This window comes from Ips typographus, linkage group LG16 (genome assembly GCF_016097725.1).
Source record: "Ips typographus isolate SLU linkage group LG16, UJ_Ityp_2.0, whole genome shotgun sequence".
Lineage (NCBI taxonomy): Eukaryota > Metazoa > Arthropoda > Insecta > Coleoptera > Curculionidae > Ips > Ips typographus.
Genome location: NC_138437.1, coordinates 3,760,134 through 3,776,310, shown reverse-complemented (window position 1 = coordinate 3,776,310; position 16,177 = coordinate 3,760,134). Strand labels below are relative to the sequence as shown.

At 31.5% G+C, this 16,177-nt stretch overlaps 1 protein-coding gene across 1 annotated transcript in view; it reads left to right on the top strand.

The window, feature by feature from the left end:
• The window catches only part of LOC145739039 (metabotropic glycine receptor), a 152,016-nt gene that overhangs the window by 90,096 nt on the left and 45,743 nt on the right, over nt 1-16,177 (top strand). The window contains exon 4 of the mRNA XM_081994343.1: nt 864-1,007. Coding sequence (XP_081850469.1) covers nt 864-1,007 — 144 coding nt within the window. The remainder of the gene's footprint in view (nt 1-863; nt 1,008-16,177) is intronic.

The window sequence follows — 16,177 nt, the reverse complement described above, 5'->3', positions numbered from 1 at the left end:
TTGACCTAACCAAGGATGTAATTTTCAATTTTTTGTTCATTTTACGAAATTGCAAAAGTGAATTATAACAAATTCTACGTAATCAGAGAAAAGGCTTAATTCAAATATCCAAAAAAATCAAATATAGAAAAACAAATAAATAAAAACGATTTTTGAATCATATATATCACCGGAAGTACTCGTACTAGTGTTTTACGTTTTTTTATAAGATTAGCACTGTAAATCAAACGAATTGTATGTAATTTAGTACAGAAATTGTCAAGAAACTTAAAACTAAAATTCGAGTTTGTCACTTTTGAATAAATTGCAATTCTATAAATGATATTAAATCTAGTATCCCTATTAGAGCATTACAAAACGTAATGCAAATTGTATAATTTATGTTCACTCTACCCTAATAATTTTTGTTAGAGCTCAATTAATTTTTTCCATCTTGTTATACATGATACAGGAACCCATAACACGTAATTTTGCACATTTCGTTCAGCATGTTCATTACACAATTTCGAATTTACACTGCGTTCGCATTAGGTTTTTTTTGGTCAGAATCGAAATCAGCGCCTTAGGACAAATGCCGTACAAATTCGGAACCGATTCGTTTCTACGGAAGATAAATTCACAATTTAATCCGAAATTATGTTAATTAAACCCACGTAGGTGGTATAATTCACTTCCAATTTGTCTGAAAACATAAAATGTTTTTTCTAGGTTAAATATAAGCACATTCCGCTAATGTATTAATTTTGAAAATTTGTATGGAACGAAGCTGTCCAAATCCTAGATTATCCTTCAAAGCTGAAATGAAAAAAAACTGAGTTGTTTCGATAAAATCCTGTAATACTGACTGAAGTTTATTTTTCCAGTGCGTTTCAATTGCTGGATTAGGATTTAGACGAGGAAGCTATAAATGCGTGTGCAAGCGAGGATTCTATTTTCCAGTGACAAATGCTCAACACCGCTATTATAACGGAACTGAAATCGAGGAAGAGTATGAAAAGCGATTAATGGTAAGTGAATTTTCAAGTTTATGCAGTACTCATCGTTTAATTTTTAATTAAGTTCTCATTCTGTTGCGTTCTCGGAGATAAACCACTTTACTGCTATATACGAACAACACTAAAGTGAGTGTTTTAAAGTAGAAACTTTCCTAATAATTGTTTTACTCCTTACAAGATGGTAACTATGGTTCTTTTACCGGTCTTGTTACACGTGTCGAAATTTTACACGGGAATCCTGTTTGACTAGAAAGCTCCGAGAATGTTGTCTGCTTGTCAGGTTTAAACGTAATTTTACTGAATTCGCGCTGTTCTCAAACCAAGAAGGCTAAAGTTAAAACTTTCAAATTATTAAATCTAGGATTTGCTACATTTCAGCAACATATCTATGATTTGGTTTTATAGGAACAAAGTGATTTTCAAAGCAGTGGTGGATTAGAAAATATTAATTATAAAGCGCTTAGAAGATTAATCAAACAGACCTTTTACTTGGCATCTTTGAACAAGTTAAGCAGATTAGCTAAAACTTTCTTAAAGCAACAAAGGAGCATCAGCCTAACAACATAAGACATCCATTAATTTTCTGAGATATAGGAAAAGGCAAAAAATTAATATTGCTAATTGCTTTTGTTGGTTGTTTGTAGGTTTATAACGCTTGAAAGTCAAATGACAAATAATTACCCGAAGGAAAGTTCTTTATGTTCACGTTTCAGAAGCTATTGAAACTCTTACTTTTCAGCTTTCCTTTCAGCTAAAGAAATTACAGTCTTTTTGGGAAATTAATTGTTTAATAACACTGATACGATTTTGATAATTCATCACTAGTATAGAGCAAGTAGGACTGGATTTTAACTATAAGTAAAAATAATAATGTCCTGATAATAAATTGAATTTAGATGTACGATTCCCAACACAAAGTAATTTTCTCTCGTATTAGGTTCACATTTAAATCCATTTTCGCAATATATTTTGTGTATCGCGAAGGGAGCACGAACGGTTTTCTCATGATTCCGTCTGCTAAATCACTTTAAATAACTAAATTTTGTTTACTGTCTCGTTCTCTGCATATCCTACAGGTCTCCTTGAAAAATAGCTCATTTTTAGCTACATTAACGGCGTACATATGTCTGGCCAACGTGTCTTCATTATGCCATCAACAATCATATATTTCTCTCTTACTGTGATAATGACGCCAGCCGAGTTCCCGGCTATAATACACTCTCTTATTTACCTGAACTAATTTTCAACAACTACCTCTTAGAAGGAAAGAAGTCTATGAAGCTACTCGTGTTCATTTCCTTTGGGATTTTTTAGAGTTTTATTTCTTTTGGGTGATTTATTTGTCAGCAGATGGGATGGGTGGGTCGGCTTCAATCAGAATTTATGACAAAAAGGAAAAGCGAAGTTTCCAAAAGAGACTACTAATCGGTTTTTAATTAAATCATCATGCCACGAGCAAACACCCCAAGTTCTCTAGTAAACATTTTTTTTAATTTGAAGTCGTTGTGTTTTAGTCCGATTGAATTGGAGAACGTAAAAAACAAATTGAGTTCCATATAAATTAGAACCGAGTTTCATTAAAGTTAATATAATATTTTTGAGCCGAGTGACGTTTATTACATCGACATTACCTTGAACTTTACCCCCGGGGTAAAGATGTGCTATATTTTTTCCGTTGGAGCCTTAAGTTAACGCTATGCCAAAACGCTGATATAATGAAAACGTACAAAGCTAATCCATTAATTTAATTTTCCTTTATTTCGACTCGGCAATAAATTATATCGCTGATGTACTACACTAAGCGCGGCCTACACTTAAGCTTGGCTTAAATGAGATTACACCGTTTTTAATTGGTTATCCGAAACAAAGGCTCATTGATTAATTGACCATTTTAACTTCACCCTCCCATTTTCATTTCGGTATGACCACTCTTTAGTATCAATTTAGGACATTCTCTGCTATACTTCAGCTAGAGCCCACGCACATAAAATTGCATTTCTAATACAGCTCCGCTGTTTAACTAGAACAATTCTAGTTACTTTCTGAAACAGAGTATAATAATAACAATATAAACGAAACATCTCCAGATTGTTCCGATCATTGATATATTTAAAGCCTTAATTGATGGATAATCAATCTTGTCTCAAAAGCTTACGTTAAGAAAGAAGAGCTGGATAAGAAAAGATCTATATTCAACATAGAGTTTAAAAAATCTGTATAATGGTGTATTTAGGTTTTTAACTGGACAGGAGGACATTTCTTGACTAGTTTCTAATATTTATGTAATTATATATGATAAGAAAATATTGTCAACAAATTAATTACAGAGTGTCACAAACGATGAAAATGTTATTGTTGTAAGTACAGAGTAGACCATATTCAGTTTATCATAGAGCTCTAAAACTACTCATAGTTTAATCAGTAATATGTCAGATGTTTGTCATCTCTTTTACATTAATCATGAAGTTATTAAAGGGTCAAGTCCTATCAAAATGGTTTGAATATTATGAATTTGGTGTTAACGAATGATGAATGATGAAGTCGTCTCAACAATTTACAAATTTTCAATACACATTTTAGTTTGAAATGTGTTCGGAATATTGACTGACTGACAAATTCTACTGTAATGTAGCCCCTCTGGTAAACACATTAAGCTTCTATAATGAATTTGCTGTTAACAAATGAAACTATGATCTATTTAACATTTTTTGAATCGAAATGTGTTTCCAATGTTGCTAAACTAAAAAGTTTTACTCTAATGAAGTCTTTTTGCTCTATAAAGTAAAGCCATTCTCTACGTAAAAACCATGGTTTATTTTCCCATTCTACGTAGAGGGTGTCCCAGTTTCCACATTTTAGGGTATTTCGGTTATTTTTCAAGATGCAGGGTTGCGGTTTTCGCGACAGTGTGCTATTTTATCGTGATATAAACATGGCATCATCAATATTTTCATTTTTATATGCTTTTATTAATTGAACACCCAATATATTATTCTTTGTTTCTATTAGGATTATTGAAGGCTTTTCAACAATATATATATTTGTATGCAATTTCAAATAAAAAATTCATGGTTTTCGAAAAAGTTCGGTTATGTTTGATTAATCATTTTTTTTAAATGTTCTTTTTTCTGATTTATTCAATTTTAAATACGCCATCTAGATACCTATAATTTTGTTTAGAAATCCGACTAAAAATTGAATATTTTTTATAACAATTATGAAAAAAATAAATAAAAAACCATCAAAATAAAAATTCAAAAATATGTTACTTCCTCTGAAAAAATGAATTTTATTTTATAAATACAGGTGAGATGATATCTACATAAAAGCGTAAAAACCAACAAAATTTTAGAAAATTGTAAATTTCTACCTTGTTGAAAAAATAATGAAAAGGCGTTAAAGGTTACAGACATTATTTTTCTTAAATTCCAACTTTAAACTCGGAATTTATTTAAATTACAACTTTAAACTCGAAAATTACCTAAATTCCTACTTTGAATTCGAAAAAACTCAAACTCGAATTTACATTGCCGCATTGCAAACACTATTCGAACCAAAATACTAGAATTTGTCAGTTTGGCAACATTTCAAATACTCTTCAAACTTCAAACAAAAAGGAAGAAATAATAATTATAATAATGTAACGTAGAAAGAAATAGAGAAGAGGAGAAGAAGACTGAAATTAATCAATACATAACCTCAAAATTATAAATTATTATTATTATTATGATTTCGATATGATTAACTCAAAACTAGCAAATATCAATAATAAAAGTTGTATAAAAATATAGTAATAAATATATGGAAGTGAGTCAAGTCAACAAAGAACGAAGACAACAACATTGAATATTGAATTGAATGACAACATTGACAATTTGACACTACATCAAAAGTCAATATTGTCAATGTCAAATTTGTCATATAACCACAAAAGAAAATGCGAATTCAAAAGTTTCGGAACAAATCTGAAAATTCTCAGATTTGCCCAACTCTAAACCAAATTGGTAGCATTTGTCAGTTAGGAAACATTGCAATCACACGTCGATCCCACAAAAAACATAAATGTTCTTTTCACAAATGTCACTCTTCAAAAAGTTTAAAAATAACTGAGATAAGGGTACTCAAAAGTGATATTTCTTAATGTCTTCTGGATCCTAAAAACGGGTACGCGAAATAAACATGGTATAGCAACAAATGGCAGTTGAAATGGATGCAATTAGGAGATCGATGCGCATTTCACGAAGAGAAAGAATAAGAAACGACATCATAAAACAACGGATGGGAATAGAAGACGCAATAACACAGGATATCGAAAACAAGCAACTTACGTGGTACGGACACGTGGAAAGAATGTCAAATACCCGATGGCCTAAAAGAGTACTTCATTGGCAACCAACAGGCAGAAGAAAACGAGGAAGGCCAAAACAGGAGTGGCAGAAAACCATGCATAAATGCATGAGTGAGAGAAATCTAACACCTGAAGATTGTGAAGACCGAAGAGGCTGGAAATTAGGTGTCGGACAACGTCGAAAGACGTTCTAAACCGGCCTATATATATATAGCAACAAATGCACGGAAATCGAATAACTGCAGAAGAAGAAGGAATGACACATTAAATATGTTTGAAACGGTGAAAGAAGTAATAAGGACATACAGATCGACAGCAAATAGTCTAGTTGATAGACAAAGTAACATTATCGTCAACGAACATGACAAACTAGAAAGATGAAGAGAATACATTGGAGAGCTGTTTGAAGATGAAAGAAGGCAGGAATCGACGATAGACCTGCGCCTCATTGCGAATCCTTATTGGCATCAATGTGCAAATAAACCACCAAAAGGAAGTGGAAATACGACGTAAAGTAAGGCAGGAATGCATCCTGTCTCCTTTAATATTTAATTTCTACTTTGAATACATCCTTAGAGAAGCTTTGGCCGAAGTGGACCTTGGTATTAGGGTAAACGGAATTAACATCAATAATTTAAGATATGCGGGCGACACCGTAATAATAGTCAAGAAGAACTCTGCAAATACAGTGACCGAACCATGTAACAAATATGGACTAAGAAGCAATACTTCAAAAACCAAAGTTATGGTTGTCAGCAAAACACCTATACCACCATTACAAATAAGGGCGTACAGGACCCAGCTGGAAAAGGTTTACAACATCACATACCTGGACGCTAATGACAATGACAACTGGGAAAAAGTCAGAATAGCCTTTTTTAAATTAAAAAGAATTCTTTGCAACAAAGAAATCACTTTAAAATTAAAAATCAGATTAACACGCTGCTATATATTCTCCACCAAGACATCATCCAGAGACTCAGATAGATCGTACAAATAAGCTAAATAGACCGAATAAGAAATGAGGTCGTTCTGCAACGAATAAAGAATAACACAGAAACAATTAATACAATAAAAAACCGAAAACTCGAATACTTTTGAAATATCACCTCCTTCATTTAGTAAAGAAGAATTATTCTGAGCTGCGATAAACAAAGTTATTATAGCCCATTTGATTGCCAACGTTCGTTAAACAGACAGGGTACCCGAAGAAGAAGAGCAAATACGAAATGAATTTAAAAAAAAAATCCAGAATAAGGTTATAATAAAATTAAAGACGAGATAAAATAGGAGAAAGAATAGATTCAATCACTAGAATAGGGAGGATACATTACTTTACTATTTTTACCTTGAAAACGGTAAGAAATATACGGTCACAGGAAAACGGGTGCTATATTTTGGAGCCTTTTAACAACCAGTTTCCAGCCTTTCAAATTCGTTTCTAGTTTCCCAGACTTAAGAAAAAACTTTCATTTTTAATGTATTACGCATATATGAATCCATCTTTAGTATCGTATAAAAGTGGCTATTGAACGTTTTCCTGCTTTGACTTAATGTAAGAATAACTAAAATGTAAAATTCCTAATAACACAGCCAGTAACAAACTGACAACTAAAAAATTATTCCCAGAGCAAATACAAAACTTAAACTAATACAATTTACAATAGCTGTGGGCATATCAATCCATTAGAACGTGGATAGATTTTGTAAATAAACTTTTCCGTCCGGCCTACCTTAAAATTAATGCCGGAAGCCCGAAGAAACTTCAGGTATCCTTATGATCTTCGTTCTGTGTATACGCTACAAGTCAATAAGTAAACGCAATCAATTGGATTGCAGCAGAGATGAATCGAATCGAATCAGTTCCAAATAAATAAGAGTATAATGAAGAGGTTTACTTCGGTTATTAGAGTGCAAGTTATAGGTAAACAAAACGGAAAACCAACTTTGAAAGTTGGGTGTTTGATTAGTATTCAAAACGGACACTAAAGTCTAAAACTATTCAGAATGCGTCCCATTATGGCGATAGTAAAATTTTACAACCACCTGATAATCAAATTTTTATTGTCTTCTGTCGTAAACTGGATAATTGCTATCATTTGTTTTTAAATAAAATTTTTCTGACTGAATTTGCTGACTTATTTGCGTCCATCCTACATGTGTTTGTACATAAATTTTGGGCGTTCAATCTTGCGAATGTCAAAAACAATCGCAGTGAAAGTAGACATGTGTGGAAATGCGAGAATCGGAATTTAAACATTCTTTTTGGTGCAACAAATTTAATACCACTGGTGTGTAGGACGTATACTGATGGAGCATTAATGCGTAAGGATATGGACACGTGTCACTTCCATTACCAACACACAAAAGGAACATATTTTTTTGTTGTTGTCCAAGCAGGCATTTGCATAAAAGGTGGATTTATATTTCTAATGTTCTTTACTGACATGCTACACAAGCATTTCCGAGTCATGTGAATACCGTAGAAGAATGGAAATTCCTGCAAGCACTACGAGCTAACCTCGACAGGAACTAAGTGTCGTTCTCTCGTGAAAATATTATTTGGTTAAAATTTCCAGGCGGAATATTGCAACGCTTTAAGCTGCATTTAAAAGCTAGATTAGCTTGCGGGGAAATTTGCTTTTATTACCCAGTCAATTGATGGAATTCCAAGTTTTAATTGGCAATTTTACTTAGATTATTGAGTGGAAAAACATCTTCAATTTTCTAAAAGACCTCAAACATTACAAACCTTTTTCGCTAATGCAGCATTAAAAACTGTGCCGTAGATAGAAGTTTACTGTTGGGAGAACTAGAATCCAAATCGTAAAGTTGAAGTAGGTGATTTGTTATTTCATTCTAACTGCCGGATATCACGGTTAGATGTTATTGATTTTGGATTTTACGGCATGAAGCGAGTTTGGTTAAAGAAAAAGCAGCACTCAAAAAGGATTTCCATGTAAAAGATCTGTGTTAAAATCAGTTTATTCACATAACTTAAGTCACTTTCCGATTTCGTCACGGTTCACTCCAAGCCACTTTATTGTACCGGCTCTTAGAAATCAATATTACAATCCCTTTTACTATACTCAAGCATCAATACCTCGTATGAAGCATTTTTCAAAATGCAATTTCACCCCTTACAATTTCATTCGGCCAATTGAAAAGACAGCTTTTCTACACTGCTTAACACGAAATTGAATATTCACGCTCCTGATGTTTCGCAAAACCAGAATGGTCAAGCAATTCTCGACAGCTCTGATATGTTTTGTTGCTCTAAAGCCTTTCTTTCCGTACATATATTAAAACTTTCGTGCAACCCGAACTACATAGGAAATTTAGTTTTAAAATGTCGGATAAAACAATTTCCTGGTAACGTAGTACTTTGCATTTTCTAAAATCATCATCTGTACGCTTCCCTATTTATTTTCTGACACAAGAGAAAGTTTCGTTTATCTGACATCCGGCCGCTCAAAATACGTCCAGATTCGTAGATGGTGTAAATCAAATTTAATGTCAATGTAGTTGGTTACGACTTGAAATAAAACTTTACGGCGTCGTAACAGTCTCTAACACAAAGTAAACCAAAAAAAATCACGTTCTGTTTTCCCTCATATTTGTTTATAGCACAATAACACTTTTACTCTACTATTTGGAAGGAAATGTATAAAGTGTAATTAATGTCAGAAGTTGAATTACTTTAGACGTACTTTGGGATTAGGTTTTCTTAGAGTGTAGAGTACCCATTTTCAACTCATACTGGCAAAACAAGATGCCCTATGCTACTACAGCTTAGAACTCCAACCAAAATTCAGTCGCTAATTTTGTCATTTTGTCATATCAAAAACATTGTCATTTACTGTCACATGGATCTAAATAATTGCCAAATGCTCCAATAATGTGTATGATAGAGCATTATATGCTTAGGTAGGAGTAATCCTACCTTAAAATGAGTAAAAAACGGAGTATAAGCAGACCTGTCCGATTTTGTCCATATTCCTGAGAAAATGTCTATGTAATCCAAAAACAGACTTTTCTAGGTAGGACCGTCCTATAAAACGTCATTTTCCGGGTCACATGACTTTTGTTGACAAGTTTTAACTTACTTTACAGTGTTGCCAGCTGCAAATTTAAATTCTCACGATCATGTGACGTGCTTTCAGCTTTTCCAACTATCTAATTGTAATTTACAAATTCTTCAACATTAAAAATTACATTTTCCGGGTCAGATGACTATTGTTGACACATTTTAAAATAACTTTTCAGTGTTGCCAGCTACAAATTTAAATTGTTACGTGAAGTGACGTACTTTTACAATTTGAGCTTTTCCAACTGTTTAAATGAAATTTACAGACTTTTCTAGGTAAAAGACAACATTTTCCGGATCATATAGCTTTTGTTGACAAGTTTCAACCTAACCTTACAGTGTTGTTAGCTGCAAATTTAAAATCTCACCATCACGTGAGGTGCTTTTACAATTTCAGCGTTTCCAACTGTTTAAATGTAATTTACAGATTTCCAAGTGTAAAAATTACATTTTCCGGGTCACATGACTGTTGTTGACAAGTTTTAACTTACTTTACAGTGTTTCCAGCTGCAAATTAAAATTCTCACGATCATGTGACGTGCTTTTACAATTTCATCTTCTCCAACTGTCTAAATGTAATTTACAAACTTCAATTTTACATTCTTCAACATTAAAAATTACATTTTCCGGGTCAGATGACTATTGTTGACACATTTTAAAATAACTTTTCAGTGTTGCCAGCTACAAATTTAAATTGTTACGTGAAGTGACGTGCTTTTACAATTTCAGCTTTTTCAACTGTTTAAATGAAATTTACAGACTTTTCTAGGTAAAAGACCACATTTTCCGGATCAAATAACTTTTGTTGACTTGCCATTTCGGTAAAAGTTGTTACAACAACAAAATCAAAGAAAACAGAAAATGGTAAACAAATATTTTTAAGGACTGAAATCCTGTAAGTTGTAACAGTTTGGCAGAACAGCAAATATTTTCACTACAATAAGCGTTACTCTAGGAAGTTGTTGTCATTTTTGTTAGTATGTCCATAGTACCAAATTCGTACTCTACAAATGTAAAATTTGCCTTAATGTTTCAATGGCAATGATAAGAAGGTGTCAGAAATCTAAAGGCCCCCATTTACTTTGTAAGTAAATTGAGAGTTGCTCAGTAATTAATATGACTGTATACTTTCATTTAGAGGTTATGTATAATTTTACTAAATTACTAAATTAGAGAGTGGTCGCAATTTAACTGATAAACGAAAAACAAATAATTTCATTTAAGTTACTAAAAAATATACTAAAAACTGAAGAAAACACAGCAAACAAATTACAAAAATTAATGAAAATTATTAGGTCCAATCATAAAATTAATTATTCAAGTAATGTAGTAACGAATTCAGAGGGACGTTTGACAACACCGCGGCAAAATTGTCCTACTTAGACTTTTTTCTGTGTTGTTTTTCTTTGTTAATTACACGGTTATCCTTATGGTCCGTTTTTCTTTTACCCCACCTGTATATAAAAAATATATCTTATGGTTACAACCACCCTATACTACATAGCATTCACTTTTGGAATGACCCATTTTCAGGCTAAAAGCTTCGCTTTTACTATGATTTAGGCAACAACAACAAGCTATTACACAAGTGCCCCTATTTGTTTTCGTTACTTTGCAATTTTTGTCTGTTTAAAGATGAGGAACTAAACTTGTTACCGGAACTCGTTATTTGCACATTCCTGTTTGAAGCACCGATATATTTACATCATTATTTTCCTGTTGAAAAATGAAGGTTTAATAACAATCTCAAAGTTCAAATTATAAAACTATTTATTTTTATTCATATCTCAAGACTTTTAAAAATCAATATTTTTAAATTAACATAAAAGGCAAAATATTCATTACTCACTTTTCCTAGAGAGTTTCAGTTTTTAAATGTTACATTGTTTTATAACTGGGTCTTTGAATATTGGATTTTGAACTTAATAGCCGTAAGCCGTCTGTTGCAATGGATGTTATGTGCGAAATGGTAGTTATAGTTTACAGTGGGCCCATAAAAGGGGTAATAAAATATTTCAATAAAAAATATAAACGGTTACCCTATCTTTCCAATACACTAGCGTGGTATAATATAAAAGTGGCGGAACGAGTTTTCGATATCCAAATCTACATACGAAACGGTTCTAAAGGGAGTTTAAGGCAATACGCCCAATAACAATAAAAAGAGAAAGTGTTATTTGTCAACGCCCCCCTCTGATTCCATTTTATTAAGGGGTATTTTTTTAATTCGCCTTTGAGAAAGTAATTCCAAGGTATCGTTATTTTTAGATTAAATAACTTGGCGTTATTCTGGTTTGTTTCTTGGACCCTTAAGGGATTGAGGTAGAGCGATAGCTGGAAAACAATATAAATTAAGGAAGGGTATTTAATCAGATGCCGTCAAATCTCCTGTTGTTGACATGTTTCTACGATACGAAAACAGCAAAACTTCAATTAGTTTACGGCTTACCGAAAAGATGATGCTACTTTTAACTAGTCTCGAGAAGTTGTCCGATTTCTGTGAGAGACTTCAGTTTCCGATCAAAACTTTTAATCATAAAGTTGATGCACCGTGTTTTAATTAAATAATTTTAATTAAATCGCCCCAAGTCTTTACGAATAACTTAAGTCATCGACTCCTAAATTAAAGTTCTTTGGAAAAAAGCTTTTTTTAGTGCAAACGCAAATATTTGCTATCTTCAACTCGGGATTTTCTTTGTTTCCTCCTTTAAAGTTTACTCCATGGAGAGGACTGACAGAAAAAGTGATCAACAACCAGGAAATAAAGTTCATAAATGATGTTTTAAAGAGCAAATTATAATTATAAATACAACTACAAACTAAATTGAAAAATCCAAACAAACTGGACAATACTAAATCCACTATGCATAACAAGACAGACATTACTTTTTCCCCACTTCCATCCTGTTAGAGTGACTGACTTTTTTTTTCCTTTATGCATAATATGTATACAGGGTGAGTAAGGGTAAAACGGCCAAACCTAAGCCAAGATTAAATTTTCTACATTTAGTTTATTAGGACTTTATATTTTCAAAATATTGCTAGTCCTCTTTTTATGCCTAATGGAAAATCCTTGTGAAAATAAGAATGAATGAGGAATAGTCAAGAATGAATGAAATTATGTAATTGAATATTTCTAGATTTTTATTCTAAAATTAATTTGGAAGTATTCAATTAAGGCGTTTTTGCTATATAGCTTTGATGTTATATTTTTTTATCTTGGCACTAAAAAAAATTAAATAAGTTAATTTAGAAAATATAAAATTAAGCATTTTTGTGATGGGATAGTTTTGATGTTATATTTTTGATCTTAGCACCTAAAAAAAATAAAAAATATTAAAATTATCTTTATTTTTATTTATTTTCTTAGCATAACAATAATTTTATGTATTTTTCAATATTAAAGTTGAAAAGGTGACTGACAAACACACGAACACTGCGAACAAACGAGATGTGTGCATATGGAATTTTAATTTGGTTATTTCTCTCAGGCTACTCTCCTCAACATCAAAACAACTCCAATGATGTACCAGTTACTACTACGTAAATTTTTTTCTTTATGAACTTCCTTCAACTGAAAAAAACCGGGTTTTTCGTTGTTCAGTGGGCTGTTTACTCCTGAATTCCAGTTTTTCCAGGTATGTCAACCAATTAAAATGGTCAGCGAGACGAATAACGCTGACCCTTAAGGTAAATTCAGTGTTCAGTTAGCTTAGTTATTTTTGCCAGATTTGACGGTTTAGTTTTCAGTGAAATTTATGCCGTAAGGAGTCTTATTAAAAAGAAAAACGAGGGGTGCTTTTTTGGTGTCTATCTTGTTTTCTCAAGATATATTTGTGAAGGGATTAATCTCATTGTTTTATATACTCCAAATAGATTTGACCATATAGATTCGAATATTTTAACTGTGCACCCTTAGACCAGGAAGGAAAATTGAGTTAAGTTTAAATTAGATCTGGATGAAGTAAATTATTGTTAACTCTTTTAGAGAAAGGATGTTTATTTAGGTACCAACTAGATGAAACTTCTTAACCATAAAAAGCAAGCAAAATCACTCATAATTATTTTATTTAACTTAAAAATGTTTAAACCCCACATAGCCAGGAAAGTTTCTTGACAAAAGTGCCATACAACTTTTATGAAAATAACTTTTTAATCATTAGTATATAAAAGGCTTCAACTGCAACATTTTTATGCAAAACCAAATTTAAAAAAAAGTTTGTTAAGATACATGTCTTTCAATTTGCTTTGTAACAAAAGCATCTCATTCAGAAGTAACAAGTGCCTTAGGAACCGAATTATTCAGGACTAGCACGAATTACAATTAGACAGGGAATTTATTCAGGCAGCACTGATTTAGTAGGCGTTAAAATATAATTAAGGTTACTTTACGATTTACTTTAAAATTGTTAGGATGTCAAGTGAATGTGCAAATATGTAATTATAGAGGTCTGGAAAAAACTAAATGCGCAAAATTTAATTTAGCACGCATTATAAATCCTGTAATTTTGCTTTTTAAGGGGTTTCTTACATTTTTTTAATTAGATTGAAATCCTTTGTGTTTTCCTTTCGCTATACCCAATGTGTAACACTTTTTAGTAGTGATGGGTAAATTACCGGCAAGTTAATATTTTAATTTGACCGGTAAATTACCAGTCATTTACTGGTAAGTTAAAAATACTGTGTTTCTGGCAGATCAAATTTTGACACCGCTTGTCTCCCTGACTGTACCAAATTTTGTACTGTTTTTTATGTTATTGGATAGTAAATTTAATGAGAATCCCAAAAATGTGCTTAAAACAGTCATTTTCTCACTCCAACTGGGTTTGACAAGCAATTTTGTCTCTGTGCTCAAAAGTTGCAAAAATCAGAGTTTAGAAAAATTTTCTTGCAGTATTCGATACAAAACATGGTTCTGAGATTTGACAGTGGTCACGTGAATGCCTAGCTAAATTATCTTCCAAAAACCACGTGATATCTAACTAATGTCAAAACTGTCAAAATTTTACTAGAATTTGCAAGAATTACAGCTTAACAAAGTTTTCGAAACAAGACGTATTTCTGAGATTTCTGACAGTTATTTTGACAATTGTCAGTTTGTAAATGTAAATTAAAAAAATTTTCCAATTTGCGTCATTTTCCTCATCTCAAAAACATATTATTTGTCATAATTTTAACATGGTAATAAAGATTAGAGAGACAAAAAGCAGAAAATGCTATTTTTAGAAAAGGCTGCGACTGAATAAAAGGCTGATTTAATAACAAATCAAATAACAAAATCTAACCAAAAGCTCAATGTAGCTGAAATAGAATGCTTAATTTATACTTAACCTCAAAATGGAAACTGTTTCCAATTACAATAATATATTTTAAAAAATTATTAAGACAATCAAAAAGAAGACTTATTTTGTCTAAAATGTAATCACCAAAAAAGATGAATATGTCATTAACATTACAGTAACTGTATGGTTAAACACATTATAAAACCACTGTTTCATAATTTTTGAGAATATGATACACACTTATATGAGCATTCTATTCTTCCACTTTATATTCATTCATTACATTTTAATTATTTGGTAAAGTTTTCTTTTGAAGCAGCTTAACTGCGGGAAAAACAATAATTTACCTCTATGCTACTAAATTGTTTTTTCTCTTTCAGGATAAAGTTTTGAAACGTAGGAATTTCCAGGATTGGACTTTGAATTCACATCCTAATCATATTTATGAAAGATAAAAACCTCATATTTTGACAAATGTTAACCCATATAGTTTAAACTTTTTTTCGTGATTGTAATTATACAGGCTGTCTAAAATTCAGAGCAAAAAGTTCATAATTTTCAATCTGCCAAAATCAATTTTATGGAATAAATCATACATATTGAACATATTGCAAACATGAAAATTACCTTGTGATCAAATTTTTCAAGTCAATTTTCCACCTTAAAAAAATGTGAAATTTGAGTATTTGGTCAAATTATCAAGTTAATTTCTATATCTCAAATGTTGACTTTTCTCCAATTATATCAAGTCAGTTTGTCAAAATGTCGAAACATGAAAAAGGCCTTGTTGTTCAAGTTTTCAAGTCAATTCTCCAGTTTCAAACAAGAAAATATGAAAAATGACTGTTTGGTCAAATTATCAAGTCAAATTATCGTATCTGAAATGAATATTTAATCAATTTATCAACTTTTCAAGTCTTTAACTTTCAAACTTCAAATATGAAAAATGTCTTGTTGATCAAGTTTTCAAGTCAATTCTCCAGCTTGACACAAGAAAATGGAAATTGTCTTGTAAATTTCATCAATTACCTACTTTTCCAGTCCGATCCAAATGAAACTTAACAAATCCAGCTTGAAACAAAAAGATATGAAAACTGTTCTATTTGGTTCAAATCATATTATATCATCAATCAAACTATTATCTTTTCAACTCACATTTTAAATTTCAAAAGATTTCAAGTCAATTTTCTAGCTTGAAACAAAAAAAAAATTAAAATTCTCTATTTGGTCAAATTGAAGTTAATTTTCAAGTTTGAAACATAAATTTGATCAAATTTTGCTCTACTTTGTTTTAATTTTAAGTATCAATTTTTCAAATAAGTAATCTAATACAAATCTACTACTACTACTCTAATTTTGAACAGAGTATACATTAAAATTAAAATAGGGATGTTCTATTTGAAAAACTCGCCTTTCTGACCTTTTTAGAACTGGTTTTTTGAGACCAATTTTCGACCACCTTGTA